Source organism: Vidua chalybeata, chromosome 1 (assembly GCF_026979565.1).
Source record: "Vidua chalybeata isolate OUT-0048 chromosome 1, bVidCha1 merged haplotype, whole genome shotgun sequence".
Lineage (NCBI taxonomy): Eukaryota > Metazoa > Chordata > Aves > Passeriformes > Viduidae > Vidua > Vidua chalybeata.
Window position 1 is genome coordinate 113,314,856 of NC_071530.1, and position 17,293 is coordinate 113,332,148.

General features: G+C 37.7%; 1 protein-coding gene across 2 annotated transcripts in view; it reads right to left on the reverse strand.

Moving 5' to 3' along the window:
- Positions 1-17,293, reverse strand: part of ALKAL1 (ALK and LTK ligand 1) — a 36,877-nt gene that overhangs the window by 8,809 nt on the left and 10,775 nt on the right. For both annotated transcript variants that reach the window (XM_053956862.1, XM_053956854.1), the window contains exon 3: positions 1,746-1,799. In XM_053956862.1, coding sequence (XP_053812837.1) covers positions 1,746-1,799 — 54 coding nt within the window. The remainder of the gene's footprint in view (positions 1-1,745; positions 1,800-17,293) is intronic.

Genomic DNA, 17,293 nt, shown 5'->3' on the forward strand with positions numbered 1-17,293 from the left:
GAAGGAAGGAAGGAAGGAAGGAAGGAAGGAAGGAAGGAAGGAAGGAAGGAAGGAGGAAGGAAGGAAGGAAGAAGGAAGGAAGGAAGGAAGGAAGGAAGGAAGGAAGGAAGGAAGGAAGGAAGGAGGGAAGGAAGGAAGGAGGGAAGGAAGGAAGGAGGGAGGGAAGGAGGGAAGGAGGGAAGGAGGGAAGGAGGGAAGGAAGGAAAGCTTACTGTTTTACTGTTGGCAGAAATTCTCAGCCAGTAAACAGACTTTTGTATTTTGGAATGATCCTGCTTTCCTCATTCATTCCAGCTAATCTTACTCAAGTAATTTCAGCAATTTTGATGGCAACTACTCATGCAGAAAAGGACTATTAATTTAATGAATGGGTCCAGAGACAGGTCTTCAAGTATTTTTTTTCCCTCTTTCTTTTCTATGATTTACCACTCTCACAATAACTTCTGTAAAACTCATGGTTGTTTTTTCCTGGTTTTGAGTAATGAAACTCATTCTGTATTCATTACTCAGCTTCCCCACATTCTTATGTTGAGTTTTTTATGGTAGGTGAGAGTTTCCAAAGCTAAAAATGAAAAGGAAATTGATTAAGTACTAGAATAAACAAATCTCTCTTGTCTGTCCTTCCCAGAAGAGGACTATTCAGTGTTGCACTGTCACATAGCATAGTTTGAAGCTCTATATTTTCTTTCTCATATGGACTGAAAATGATGAGGTTCACAATTACTCTTGTTTACTGCAAGGGTGAAGGGCCAGCTGGCTCTGGCACATTTCCTGTAGATTCCGTTGGGCTTCAGTGAGCGATTGGCAGAAAGATCCTTAAATTGTGCTTATCCCAAGGGCTGGAATACACTTCCCCCATGCAAAAGAGACAACAAATACCTTCCTTTCTTTTCAAGCACTGCCTGAAATTTCCAGCAAAGAGGAAATGCATAATTATTTCCAATTATCTTTCTCATGCTCTGATGTCCAATCATTTCTCTAGCTTTAAGTTTCAAGACTTCAAATAACCCTGAAAATCACCATGTTATTTGCAGTGTCATACTTTGAGACCTTCACTTTTCTGAGTTACAGAAAGCTGGAACTGGAGAGTAAAGAGTCAGTGCAAACACCTCGTCATTAGCAACTCTTATTGCATATATTCAGAGGGTACAATATTTTTTCTCAGTAGTTACAATGCAGTTCCAAAGTTAAGTGCATTATACAGCTCCTCAGTTTTCAAGTACTTGCTTGTAATCATCATAAACTTTCATACTTGAAACAGCAAGTTATTTTTATTTTTCATTTACACTAATTTAATTCTTCCTTGAAGAATCTGTTTTCACTATTAAAATAAGTATCCAGACATAAGACATCATGAGACAGATGCAAAAAAATCTTCCCTGATTTGGTGAAAACTTGCTTGGCCACAAAGGTCTGTTTCTTAAAAATATGTGCAGTCCAATGAAAAGTTCCAAAATTAGTGAATGTGAAAATAAATATGGAAAGCACAATAGGAGGATAAAAGTTAAACAATGACTTTTAAATAATGTTTTAACTTACCACATTTTGAAAGTTATTTTAGACCAGATAGTTCAGTTGATTATTCAATGAAACTAGAATTCTTCAAAGATTTCTACTTCTAAAATATGCACATTTAACCTCAGAAATGTTAGCCTCAGAAATGTTAAGCCTCAAAATATTAGTGGTATGACATTTGCAGCTACTTAGAGTGTGCACATCTGGGAAAACACAAGCAGCTGCCTTACCTGTAAAATGTTTTATGAACTTGTCTTTTAGACTGGAATCTCTTGGAAAAATTTCTGAGGAGAGAAGAAAAAAAAATATATTTATGTAGCCTAGGAATTACAGTAAAAGCTCTGAAAGCATAATATGCCAAGATGTCTGATGTACAGAGACCAAATAGATTCCCAAATTAACTAGTATTAATTTTCATAGGTGTGGCTATGTAAACAACATTGTGAAGTATTTCAGGTAGTTCCCAGATGAATACTAAATGGTCATCCTACAACACACAATCATTTTCTGACACTAATTTCTGCACATCTTAGGTCTGAGTGGGGCTGTAAGCATAGAAAGACTGCAAATAATATTTATTATCATACTCACAAGAAGAAATTTTGTAAAATACTTAGATAAATACAAACTAAATATTACTTTTTGGATTTTGAAATAACAAGTACCTGAAGAGAAAATTCTCCTACAAATCACCTAAAATAGACATGGGCAATGCACATTTTCATTGCAATATTAGTAAAAAAATGGTCCTCCTCTCCTGTGAAAACTGCTGTGAATTTTAAAATATTCCCTTTCCATTTATGGCATTTTTTCCCAGAAAGCACAAGAGAGTAGAAGCCTCAGAACACACAAAAGAATCACAAAGAACAGAAAATGCAACTAACACAAAAAGATAAAGTTCCATTTTCTTTTTTTCATCTTTTTTTTTTTCCAATGGGAGGCTGCCTCTGGCTGACAGCAGAAACTTTTGAGGCAAGTAAATATCCTCAGAACCAGTACACCTCCCCAGAGCCTCATGAATTTTCCACTGAAAAAAACTATTTCAAAATTTTGGGGTACTTGCAGTTATTACTGGAGACAGCAACAAGCTGCCTGTTATGTCAAATTCAAAGAACTTTCTCTGGCAGTTAGACAAGGAACATGACTAACTTGCAGCATTAGGACTTGCAGTTATATATATTTATCCACTAAAAATATTTCCTTACATCTAAAATAATTTTAAATCTTTGCATTCTCCTATGTTTCTTTCAATTCCCAATCTGAGTTAACATTCAGCTCAGGAGAGAGCTAGTTTCCTTTCATACTATAGGAAGATGTTGGTTATCTGTCAAGATAAATTCTTACCACTGGCTTTAGGCAGTTTCTCAGAGGTCACATGGGTGCATTTTTAGGCTGGGATTTTAAGATAAAATGCCCGAGTCTTACTGCAACTCATCAAGTTTAGGAAACCTACTTTACTTAAGATTCCTTAAATATATCAGTTTTAACTGATTTATTTTCTCATTGCAGAAGAAATGCTATCCTTTCTCCAATAAACTTAGAATTGTACTGATAAGAAATGTCGGGTACTTTAAAATTATACAGAGTGAAGAAGATAAAAAGGCAAAATAGGGAAACAATTGGTGTGAGTTTTGAATGAGATGCCTCAAGTGGACAAGTACTGATGAATAATCACTGTCTGGTGAAGGATAGGCTAGGAGCTGACCGTTCTTGCTCAGACAAAGAACATTTAGATACAGACACTTGCAAAGTACATAGAATTTCCTGTGGGAACAGTAGCTGCTTTTTGCCCCATAAAAATCTCTATTTGCCCCATAAAATTCTTTAGGAAAAGTCAGTTTACAGCCAAAATCCCACCCCTTAATGGCCAGAAGGTGAAACAGGAGGACAGATTGATGCTCTGTCAAGGAGCTGTGCACTGCAAATATAAAATTGCAGCTGTAGCTGAGTTGGTAGGCCTGAGAAGGAACACTGCAGAGTCTGCTTTCCACGAGTAAGCAACATTGGCCCAGAGTCCACAGCAGCCCAGCCTCGCCTGCCCCAGCAGGGAAATCTAGGTCAGTTGTGTGTTGAAAAGCAGTCGAGTGACACTGCCTGCGTGCCTGCTGCTCCCCTGCTGGGGCTGCTGTCCCTCCGGGCAGCAATCAGCTTTTCAACATGTGCCCATGCTTCAGCTTCCTTCAAGTGCTCCTTTGCTTAATAGTACAGTGCATGTGCTGGGTAAAACACAATCAGTGAGCCCCCAGCCCTGCACAAAAACGACCTAAGCTCATTTGTATGAGAATCACAGGCAGCACAGGTTACTGGAACGCTTCTAGCTCTAATGGCAGAGGCAACTCCCCCTGAACTATGAATTGCCCAACACAAGCACAGTAATTTTCTCTCCTCTTCCAGCAGCGTAGCCAAGCCCTCCTGTCTGTACACAACTGCGAGTCTGAGGTCTCAAAAGACTTAGCATTTCAATCAAACTAATGAACATCTTCTTTGAAAAGAATATGTGTCACTGACTCCTGATCACACTGCGGCCAGAAGCAGGATATCAAGTCCATACATACTTCTGACAAGCTCTTCTATACATCAGCAAAAATCATCATGAAAAAGACCCTGAGCTAGCTTTTTCTGGCTTCTAACAAGTTCTTAGTTGCTCCAGTCATATTTTATGTGTTCTCTATCACCTATTAAGGTGTCCATTTTCACAACAAAGGCTCATATCCTCACAATGCAACTTAAATCCTTTGACATACTAATTTCACAAAATAAAAGCAGAAAAGAAAAGCAGAAGCATTAATATAATAAGATAGATTGGCAACGTATTACTAAAATCAAAACACTTCAAAGTCACACTGTGAAAAACTAAAAAAGAAACAGGAAAATGAAAAAAATAAAATGTTTTAAGTGTGAAACCCACATAAATGGGAAATATTGAGTGGAGAGAGCTTACTCAATCCACTCTTGCCTCAAGACCATATTACACAAATTATTAAAATACAGCCAGTATATATCCTATGGTACATAGTAACATTGGCTTAATCAGCTGGGAGAATATTTAGACTGTGGCATTCTTGTGCCCAGGCTTACAAAGTCTGCACTGCTCACCACAGAGTACATCTGGGTTAAAAGGCACTTGAGCTATTGACTCTGTGTTCATTCTGGGCATAATCTCAGTTTATAATCATAAATAACATTAGTTCTAGGATTTATTTCTTATTTACATTAGGACTTCTATGCATATCCTTAGATATTTACTCATCCAGGGCAAAATATTGCCTGCCCTTGCCCACAGCACTGGCCATGGGCAACTATTAAATGGTGCTAAGATGGATTTGCTTTTGGCTCTTCGGTCCAAAATAGCAGAAATATTTATGGTAAACTCTAGGGACAAGACAAATTTAGAGGGTTTTCCAGCTCTGCTTCACAGACAAAATGGTTACGTTTATAATGCAAAGTTGGTTCTAAACCAATCCATACTGTTAGTTCTATCAAGCTATGACATTTCAGAGATCTCATAGCTTTAGATAAGAGGTGAATAGATCTGCCTGAGTTTTATCCCAGCTGGGATAAATGTGATGATTGGGAGAGCTAACCAGGTCTGAGCTAGGAATCAGTAAGCAACACCTGATCCAGCTCCCCTCTCTCAAATTTTGTTATAAACTTTCCAAAGTTGATTTAACCACTGTTGTAAAGCTAATTCCCCAGAAGATTATTCTTTTAGTTGTTATTCAGCACATAGCAAGTGATAGGAATGTTTAATTTTTCACTAATTTGGGTGAAATTACAAAAAGCTAGGAGATTAAATAAACTACAGTCTGGTCTCAGGTTTGTCCTCAGCTTGCAACTTAAGAGATAGTTGCTCCACCTTCAATGGGTCTTTTCACCTTTCTGTGCCTTCAGTTTCTCTGTGTTTTGTCTGTTCAGACTGCAAAGTTGTGACAGCACATGCTGATTTTTACCCTGTGTTTGCACTGTCTCCTGTATCATGTCACCATAGTTATGCCAGGAACATTCATGTCCTAATGGAGTATAAATAAAAAGAACTGTGATCACAGCCCTGAAATAAGCCAACTCCACACAACAGTTTGTTGACTTGGAACATAAAACCTCCACATCCTCCGGCAGAAAAAAAAAACAAGATCTGTATTTGTTTATGCTCCCAACAGACAACTTTTGTACATTTTTAGTTTATTCAGAGAATTAGTGTTAATCGGACAGCAAAATTGCTCTACTGGTCAAGGCTGGGCCAATCAGAAATGGTGGTAACACCTTTGTGATAACATATTTAAGAAGAAAATAAAACGAAGTTATTGTCCAAATGCAACTACAGCCAGAGAAGAGCAGATTGAGAACACTGAGAGGAACAACTCTGCAGATGCCAAGGTCAGTGGAGAAGGAGGAGGAAGGGGAGAAAGTGCTCCATTGTGCTGAGCAATGCTGAGATTTCTCTGCAGATGGTGGTGCAGATCATGGTGAGGCAGCTGTGCCCTGCAGCCCGTGGAAGTCCAGGTGGATGCAGAGATCCACCTGCAGCTCCTGGAGGAACCCCACACCAGAGTAGGTGGATGCCTGAAAGGAAGCTGTGAACCTGTAGTAGGCCTATGACAGAGCAGAGTCCTGGCAAAGATCTTCAGACCCATGGAGAGAGAAGCCCATGCTAGAGCAAGTTTCCTGGTAGGATTTGTGACCCCATGGGAATCCACACTGAAGGACTTGAAGGACTGCACCCCATGAAAGAGTGGCCCATATAGTAGCAGTTTGTGGTTGATTGTTCCCCATGGGATGGGCTCCAGTTGGAGAAGTTCATGAAGAATTGTCTCCCGTGGGCGGGATACTGTGCTGGAACAGCAGCAGAAACGGCATGCAATGAACTGACCCTGATCCATTCCCTGTCTCCCTCTGCCACATCTACAACAACTGAGGGGGAGGAGCTAGAGCTGAGAAGAAATGAGGGGTGGGGGAAGGTGTTTATCAGGTCTTACATTACTTCTCATTATACTGCTCTGATTTTGTAAATAGTAAATTCAGTTAGTGTCTCTAATTCCAGCCTATTTTGCCCATAATGGTATTTGGTGACTGATCTCTCCAGGTCCTTATTTCAACTCATGAACCTGCATTATATTTTCTCTCCCCTGTCCAGTTGCAGAGGGGAGTGAGAGAGTGGCATTACTGGGTGTTTGGCATCCAGCCAGAGTTGTGCACAGTTGTGCATTTTCTTGTTTTTTATCTGTGAAATGGCAGAAGAAAACCATCAGCAGTAAGATGCAGCTGACTCCTCTATTATAAACCCAGATGCAGGCTTCCAAAACATTTTGGCATGAAAATAGCATGTGGGTTTTGGTTTTTTGTTTTGTTTTGTTTTTTAGGGAAGAACATTTCATGTCGTGAAGCTGCTTACAACACAGTATATTTTAGCAGAGTTTTAAATAAAAGTGACATTTTAAAGGACAAGACTCTCCAAAGTTGGAACTTATACAAAGGCTATATTGGTTCATAGTATACAATTAAATCTTGCAATGGTTGAAATTTCATGCTCCCAAAAATATTGGAACACTGTCAGCAAAACTGTCTCAAGTACTTACACAGACAAGTCACATTTATTTGGATGGAGCTTTTCTTTTCTACAAATTCTCCACCTTGCCTAAAGATGGCAACTCTTGCCTACTGCAACAGTACAAGGTGAAATACTACTAGGAGGAGGTTTGCATACTTTCAACAATGTCAAGACGGCTTACTTAACACAGAAAATAATAATTTGGTAATTTGGTAATAATAGTTTGGTAATAAAAATTATAATAAAATAATAATTTCAAATGTAAATTCGTAAAGAATTTTATAAGTTCACAGAAGAATTGAAGCAACAGAGATGGAATTCTATCAGAACAAGATAATAATACCCAAGTAAAGTGATATGCTAGGAAGATGAGTGACTAGAATGACATTGCAGTGCCAAGATGAAAGTATCCTCAGTATAATTGTTCCAAATATAAGTGAAACTCTAGAAAAACAGTGCTTAAAATATATAGATATATATTCAAAAACTTAATGTCCCAAAACATCCTTTCTCTGTATTTACACACAAAACTATTCCTACAACTTTTAGATATGGATATACTGCCTCAGTTTAACAAAAGATTAAAAAGAGTTTTGCTCAAAATAGAAAACAGTTCAAAGAGCAAAGACAAGGCATCCTAGTAGAGAAAAAATTGTTAATGTTCATTTGATAAGAATTCAGTGAGGTGTGGAGTAAAACATAGGTGTTATTCGTGAGAATCACAGATAAAATACCCTGTGAATAAATTGAGGATGAAGTGTGTGCTTAGAGCTCTCACCTGGGTATAACTGCTAGAGGTAGACAGAAACATGTGGTCACTAACTGAGGGCAGCTGTGACAGGGAGTGTATCCCAATCCCTGGCTGGGGCACTTTCCACACTGAGGTTTCACAGTGTTCGAGAGAGCAGCTCCCAGCACAGCCCTCAGCAGCACATGATGTTAAGCATGATTTAATCAATTAGCATATCCTTCTTTCTTCAGTAGCCCAACCAATTAAAAGGTCTTAATTCCCTCCTTTCATTATTACACTTCAACTGTGACCAGATTACACAAAACTCTTACTTCTGGGCTCAGGGCTGGACAAAGTCCCTACCTGAAAAACTGAGGACTTCCAGCAGCTTTGGCTAGGCTGAAAATGCTATATTTTCTATGCTGCTATGCCATTGTTACCAGAATGATATTACTTTTTTTGTTCTGTACACAATAGACATATCAGTATAGATTGAAATGTTTTACTGGTTCCTCATGTGGTGTTGGAAACAGCAGAGAAACAGAGTATGCACTTTGTTGAAAATATGTGACGTTTTTATTCCCTACTAAAGGAACACCAATTGATTCTGAGGTCCTTAAGAGCTCTCAAAATCCTTAGGATGAATTTGTGGCTGTATTACAACTCAGTTCACAGACTAACAGATTTAATGCTTTTCCTATTGCAGTCTCCCATAGAGAGGGAAAAAAAACCTTTGTGCAAAAAGGAGCAACTCCTTCCATCATTATCAATCATAAGTCATTAAACACTTTATATTATTTGTGTTAGAAATAACTTCCATTTGGGAAAATATTTTCTTAAATTATGTATATTAATTCTCTTAGACTACTCATCTGCAATTTCTACTACATAAACTGCATTTCTGTTTTTGTTTTGTTCTTTTTCTTCCAGTTTTCCGCAATTAAAAGTTTTACAATAATTTCTAATTATCTTAGTAATTTGTTTGTTTATATACCCCCACCCCAACTCATATACCCTGCTTTCCCGCACTAGATCTGCAATTCATTCCTTTAGACAAGGGAAAATATCTATTTCTGTGTGCAGTATTCCGAGAAGTCTGTGTTACTACTCCTGTTAAGTAAAACACACAGTTCCCACTTACTGAATACTTTTGTTTTGAGACTTTGATGTGTACATACTGAGCATAGATGGAAAATGAGTCAATGCTCCAGACAGACACATTCCTTTTTGGAAGTAATATTGCTGTTGAAATTCAAAACTTACCAGATTCCTCCAAGTGCTGTGTAATGATTACAATAACTTAGCATTTTTTTTTTTCATTTTCTGTGACTTTCTATTCTAGCAAGTGAAGAATTATCTAGTATCTCAGTATTTTCTGGGGAAGAAAAAGCCTCAGATAAATCCCCAAATCAACACGGCTTGGATTCACAGTGGTAAGAGTGTCTGCTAAAGAGAAAATCCGGAATTAATATATTACTACATATCACTGCCATCTACTGAATGTAGAATATGCTGAAAGTAGTCATGCATACCTTCCTGCTCTGCGAGCAGACTTTACCAGGCTTCCCATTACCCTGCCTAATGGGAGCCCTTTCAGTTCCTACAACACAAAGTATACTCCAGAGCTTAAGGGTTACACATAGAGTGCAATTAAGAATTCATAATTAATGACTTGGTCAATTTATCCTCTCAAAGAGTGTATATATAAACACGATTCCAATCTCTTTGGACTTATTTACTGTCTATAAAATTTTTGTTTGGCATTACAATTTTATTTATACAGAAAATTGGAAGGCACATTGTGATATATTATAATACCTCATTAGACAAGTCCTAAAATGTTAGTTCTGCTCCCGTGTCTAATAGATGCTTCCATGTTTAATTACTTGTCCAGGCTTGAAGAAGTGCTTCTAAGGATACTTAAACCAATGACTTAACATATACTTGCCTCAGTATACATTCCAGTAATATTTTTCTGATGTGAAAATGGCAAATAATACTCCTCTTAAATGCAGATTAATTGATATATCTTCAAATTCTCCCAACTTTAGTTACAAACACCATATCTGGCCTTGTATATATAAAATTTTAAGGTTTTATTCTGGAACATTCACCAGAAACTTGAGTAATGAAGTGGGCTGTGACATCAGGCACTTTAGAGGTACAGTGGAATGACCCCAAAGAAAAAGCCTACCAGGGTCTGCTTTCATAATGGTTGATGAAGTTTACTATGTCAGCCACATTGTCAAGAGTATTATATTAAAAAAATCAGTGTTGTTATTAACTCTGCTAAAGATGGGTATAAAAGGAAGCACTAGCTTCCAAAATCACAGTCTGGCATTTAGTCATGATTTCTATTTTTGTCCTCTCTTCGCTCTAGAGTCAACCATTCACTTTTATCCCAGAACGTCTACTCACAAATGTCCCATCTCTCTTACTCACCCCTGTAAGTCTTATCTACATCAGCTGCTCCCTTAAAACCAGGGGGATTAATATCCACAGGGCATTCAGGAGCATAACTGCAATCAATTTTGGTTCTACCAAAACTGCAGTACTGCAAATACTGGGCATTTTAAAAAATGCGCAAATTATTGTACAATGGGATTCCTAAAACTGATGAAAAACCCCAAAACAGATAAGGACACTTACAAAGGGCAATAAAATGTGAAAATAAGCCCATTAAAAACATACAAAGAGCAAAGGCATACAGCTTTCCTAGTTCTGCATGCTTAGTTTTTTTGTCTGTAGGTCTATGTTTATATGTCCTCATAAAATTCTTTTGATGGATTGACACCTACACATTACAGATGCAAATAGATTTGAAGTATTTCAAATTTCTCATTATTCACCTTTTGCTTGGAATGGAATATTCATTATTGCTTTTAAGATTTCTAAAAACAGGCTTGAAATTTAATTTGAAGTGCTGCCTTTTTACAGTGACCAGAGTCAAATTCTACTCTCACTGATGGTCGTATACTCCCTCTCACTCATGAACACCTCATTCATGTAATTGCAAGAGAATTATGGAAGGCATTTTTTACTCAAGTAGTTTTCAGCTTTATTGTTATTGCAGAGATTTCAGGTGGATCTCAAGAAAACACATGACAAATGTGGGACACAATTTCAGTTGGATTTATAGAATGTATTTGAGCAATGGGGCAGTAAACTTTAGGAACACTGTTAAAAATAGTATGGAAAATTCTGTACATACTATAATATAAATAGTAACACAAAAGACATGATTTGGATCTTTCTTCAAGGATAAAGGGGTACTTATTTATCTCAAATAACTGATAAACAGGAAAGAGAAGTCTTACATTAGCTAGGCACATTCTATTTATTTGAAAAAGTTTATCCAAGAATCTTGGATGTGCTTCCCGAAATAGCTGATAGCTGGATTCAATAAATCCAATAGGCTTCAGCCAAATTATTCTAAATGCAAAATACCAATTTTAGTTTATTTAACAATTTATGTTCTGTCATCCCCATTGGATCATGACCTATGAACACCTAAGATGAATAATTTCCCCTTAAATCCCTACTACTACCTCTCTCCTGGAATCCTTCTGATTACACCCTACATCTCACCTAAAAATGATGCAAGCTTGTAAACCATGAACCAAAACATGTTCTTAAACCTTGAGAAGAAGTGCATTTTTTTGCCACAGTGTTTTATCCCTAAATCCTCCATTCTTTGTTTACTGCAAGTCACTAAATGGAGTCAGTTTCTGAATTAATTCAGTTTACTTACTACTATATGCTAAGGAGTACCTGGGATTAGAAATTAAATATCTCAAGCTCCTTGCCACATTTCTGGCAAATCTGTAAGTAACATCCTACTGATTCAGTGCTAGTTTTTATGAAAAAACTACCCATTATCTGTGCCCTTTTTGTATGTTTCAAACTGTAAAACATCGCTGATTTTAGGAAAAGCAAATGAACTTTGGTGTACATCATGAGACAGATAACTTTTAAAGCAATTCTTTTTTTTTCAAGTTTCTCTTTCTGAAGCACCAGAGCCATAATTGTGCTGCTGTCTCAGAAGGCGTTATGTGCTCATTTATATTCTAAATTTATATTCTAAATTTGAGCTCATTTGTATTCTAAATTTTCTTCACTGCTGCAGTTTTTTCTCCATTCATCTGTGGTAGAAAATGAATGAAGCCTTTTTTGAGAAAGCAAGACCTTCAGTCCTGTAATCCTTGTACTTCTCTATTAAACATCACAGGAAATACTGAGAGCAGATTACCCTGGCCAGGGATGCTGTGCTATTGCAGCTAGGATCATGGCAGTCTTGCAAGCACAGTCCATCCCCAGCACAATGTGGGATGGACTGTGGGAAACCTGCCTTCTTTCATGTGAGTGCAGGAAGAAGTGACATAAAGTCTTCTGAGACAAACTTTTGTCTCCAGGTTTTCCTATGTTTCAGGTGAAGTCAAATTTTCAATAAAAGCTTTCACAAAATCAGATCAGTAAGAGTAAACAAAGCAAACACATACTGATTTTACTTGACTTTGCTTTTTCATCAGATTATGCTGCTAACTGGAAAGAATACAGACGTCCTATCCTTTCCCAGCTTTCTGACTTGAACTCCTAGGACCATCTTTGAGATACCACAATTGTTCATGTGGTCTCAGTTTCCCACTCTCTGTGATCCACATCACCCTATCATTCAAGAGTAAAAGCACCTGTGACAGTGCAAGGGCAGAGACTGGAAAATTCATCCAGATGTAAGAGAACAAAAGTAGGAGAAACAAGCATAGGAATATTTGGTGTTCATCTTGTATCACTTGGAGCACTTTCAATGGATACAAAACACCTTCTTACCTTTACTCATACCGAGGTCAATCCTTCAGAAGTTATGGAGGACAATTGTATTTAACCAAGGCTCTTCAGTAGCCTTAGAAGCAGAAAAGATTGACTTGCAATCAGGAGAGGATGATACAGATCTGTTCAAATCCATGCTAAGGACCCAGACAGATACTTCCCCCACTCTTCCCTGTCCTTGCCCTACTCTTGCCAAGCCATTGCCCTTTGCCTTCTCCCCTCCCTTACGTTCTGCTTGGCCTCCACACCTTGTCTGGACTCTGCTAGCTGTGAGTGGGAGCAGAGAGTGACAGGAACAGTTAGCAATCGCTGCTATGAAGACAACTAATGGCATGAACAGTAAATCCAGGGAGGCCTTCCCACCTCAGCAGAGCAATGACTATTTACGGCCTGAAAGGGCTTGCCAGCCACCAGTTCAACATCCTCTTAAGGGCAACAGATTATCCCTAGACTTGGCTCCTCCAAGACTGGGCACTGAACTGTGGGAAGGACATAACCTGAAGCTGGAGGGAGCTAACCCACTCAAGCTACAAAAGAAATATTGAATTGTGTCTGAAGTGTCAGGATAGGTGGACTTGGAATAGGGAGGATAGTTTCTCCTGCTGTGAACTATTCACGTTTTTCAACACTGGGAATATTATGTTCCTCCTCTTCCCCTCAAACTTAGATTTTTCTTTGATTAATTCACTATTTTTGAAGGAAACATAATTGCTCACTAAGTGCTTAGACACCAAACTTCCATTTCTCAGAAAAAGGAATCACAGCTCAGTTCTGGTTAAAAGACTGCTGTAATGGTATTATCATCATCACGAACTTGAAGAAGCTGAGCCCTAGCTGCAGTATGAATGCAGAAACCAGCACATAAGAACTGCCCTATCTAAATCAGAATATTTCTCACAGCATCTTACAAGTATGTCCAGAAATATGATACTAAATAGTTTCTCTATGCTCTGTTCCTTTAGAATGTATCAGTTACATGGTGTACCAAGTCATTCATCATCCAGACAGAATTTGTACAAATACACGTCAGTCTATAAATTGGCTGTAGAAGTTTCCAAATATTTTTTTTTCTGTCACACGTCTACCAGTATTTCACCTTGTCACTAGTATTATGTGAAGGATCTTAGCCAGATAATGGAAATGTGTTTCATTTGTTCACATGAAGCCTTCTCCCAAAACAATCCTGCTCTTCCTGAATATAAGATTGTCAGTCAGCTCCAAGTAATTTAATTTTGGTTGTAACTAAAAATTCCTTTCAAGTTTTCATGTGCTACTGTCCTTCTTTGGATACTTTTCTCACTCCTATAAAGCCTTCATGATTAAATATGTTTTTTTTTTTATTTTAATAGAGAATTTAAAAATAATAAAGGAAGCATTCATTAGGATAAGATTAAAAGTGGTGTGATTAAAAAAAAATCTCCTTTCATTCATAAAAGTAACAAACATCTCTTAGATGTTCATTACAACAAAAAAAAAAACTCTATGAAGTTATAAGTCTTTCAAAACTACAGTTCCTCAAGGGGATATTTCTAAGGTAATGTCCCTGAGCTGGGGCACAGGTCTAATTCCAATACTGGAAGAGTTGTAATGCAAGACTACAATAAAGGGAGGAAAATAAATGTACATTTCAATGTATCTCTTTGAGACTGGCAACTGTCAAAAACCACTGTCTAAACCAGGAGTTCCATTTGCCATGCTTAGTGACAGAATCCATTGTTTGAATGTCAAATTTTGGAATAAAAACCAAGAGCAACTAAGGAAATGGGTTCTGTTTAGAGTCTTAGCTTATGTTTACAGTAATAAACCACAAAGCAGTTGTGTAGAAGCAGCTCTCTGGATTCCCAGCTAGTACAATTAATCTAGAGCTGGTGTATTCTCAAAGAACACATTTTTGAGGACTGAAAAATGCTGGAAGGAGAGTATGCCCTGATTCTGTTCTCCTTGATTTTCACAGGAGCAAAACCAGGTCCTCAATCTGTGTGTAATTCACATGATCTACTTAGCTAAACAATTAAGTCACAGCTCTGACATCTGATATTTATTTTAAGTTCTTTGAGCCAGATTCTCTTTTCTGAGCCAACACTTTTTTCTGTTCTGGTGGCACAGAGGCTATAACAACCATGGAGTTTTCCAGCTGGAGATCCTATCAACATGAATAAGTCTTTACCTGTCTGGCAAAATCAGCTTTCATGTTATTTCCTCTTCTATTTCACCCTCTGCATCTTTACCATACTCTTGTGAGAAGGAGTAAATTACTAGGCCTGGGCTACATTCCTCATTACCATGCTTCAGATATCCTTATCCTGTATACTTGCCTCTTCAAATTAAACCTATATGGTTAATTTGAAATAATCCTTAGGCTATTGTAAGTGAGGTAAAAGCATAGTCTACTCTGGTGCTTCTTCTGCAGTATTTCAGAAGATATACAACTGAGGATCCTTCCAAGGTGTGTTACCAGTGAGATACCTCAGAAACTCTAAAACCATGTACTGTGGGTCACTTCCATCTGTGCAGGCCATGCTTATTAATTTAATCATAGTGCAAGGTCATCCCTAAAGAGCCTCAGTCCAAGCATGCCAACCTCTTAACCCCCATCTCCACTCTTAGAGAGCACAGGCTGTGTGAAAGGATAATCTGAAGGCAGGTTCAACTGAAAAATTCCACACAATCTGAATAGAGTCTTTGTCAACCATTGCCTGAGTGGGGAACCTTATGGCTCCTTCTACATTATTGAAGGGGATGCATGCAGTGAGAAGAACTTTAGGTGAGATGACAAAAATCAGGATGCAGTTTAACCCTGTGCTTATTTGAGACTACTTTAACCAACAATGCAGTGTGGAACTGATCTGCTGGGAAATGTGAATGCTCACAGTGGGACTGCCTCCTATGTGGGCTGCAGGAAGTAATGGAGCAATGCTAAGACATTGTGAAGGGGCCACCAATTATTCAAACTTCATCCATACCTTTGAAATGGTCCAATCTCAAGAGGCACTCACAGCCTAATCCCTTATACCTGTGCTCTTTTTTGATTAACTGAAATCTGGAGCTCTCCACAAGTATATGCCGGTAGATAGTGTAGGCCATAGCTCTTCCCCAGTGCCTCACAGTGATTTCAGTGTCATAAACAGGTATTTTCACATTATAGACTCTGCCTTGGGCAGCTGAAGAGTCAGTTTTGGAGGGAACTGGAAACTGGTAGCAAACAGGTTACCAAACAGAAGTAAAATAAAGGAATAAGTATAGAAAGCGTGGTTTCTAAGAAGAAATTAAAGGTCTGCTTGGGCATGTCACTTATTTTGCTTTATCCCCTTTAGCTACCATATAGCTGTGCCCCACTTCTGGGGAGAATTCTATTCTAAGGTGTGAATTCCAATGAACACTTACAATGTTCACCAAACAGCTACCTACCACATTTATCTTCCAAACACAATATAATGGTCCAAAAAAGTAGGTTCAGAGCTTAATGTGAAGAGATTTTTGGCGAAGGAAACGAGTCAACTTGGGAGGTAAACAACATCAAAGAGAGCAACATTTAGAATGCAGCAGCCTCTTCTGATTCAATGCTTTTTAATCAGCCACTTTCCAATAATTCATTAAGACTTGAACAAAGAGATTGAAGCATTGGCTTCTTCTAGGGCTTCAGCCGAGCATAATGAAATTATACCAGGATATATTTACAAGGTTGGATATCTTGAACTCAGCTGTAATTATGTTTATTAGTAATTCTTCAATGGCTGCTCAGAAAGCATATTTGTATTAGTTAATCCTTGCCTGTGGAGACCCTTATATTAGCTTGGCAAAAGAACATTAAGAAGGATGGATTTCTTTTTTTTCCCCTCTCAGCAAATCCCTGTTTCCATCGGAAAATGCTGTGGGATCAAGAAATAAGCCAATTGTAGTGAATATGGTTACTTTTCTGCTATTACTATTAGTAATCACTTTAGAAAACAGTTAAAACTAGACTGGTTAAATATCTAGATTAACATATTCTGTTAAGTTTTCACTTGAAATATGAAAAGTTATTTAACAACTATACTTTGCAATATGAGATTCTGGAACAGCACCACATACACACCACATACATACTGTACACAATACAGATAAGCACTATGTGCATACTTCATCTTTTTTCTTTTCTCCTCTGCCAGAGATGTGAACATGTAAAACATAAAATACATATTTATTTTGAAAAGTAAACAAAATCTCAAAACTATTACAGATGTATAAGTTTAAGCAAAAGATCCCTCTTTTTAAAAGAAAATCTAATAAACAGGATGGCATATCCGTCAAACAATTGAAATGAGAAAATGTAGGGTATTATGAAACCCTTGCTATTTTGAATACTAAGCTGTGAATATGTACTTCCCCCTTTCCAAGAGGAAAGATGTATTACAATGCTAATTGTTCATTATATTTACAAAAGGATAATTCACTGAAAATAACAAGGCACATAGAAAGGACTGGTCAAACTATTCAAGGCATTATTTACTGAAGCAATCTTTCCCTATTCAAAAGGTTTTCTTCTATAACAGAAAACAATTTTCATTAATTTGTCTATTAGAATCACTAAACTATCAAGATATTTCAGATGATATTTCAGATTAATCCAGAGACTCCAAATTATGCCTGGAAAGTTATTGGAGGGCTCCTGGCTGAAGGCAAAACCACTCTTAGAA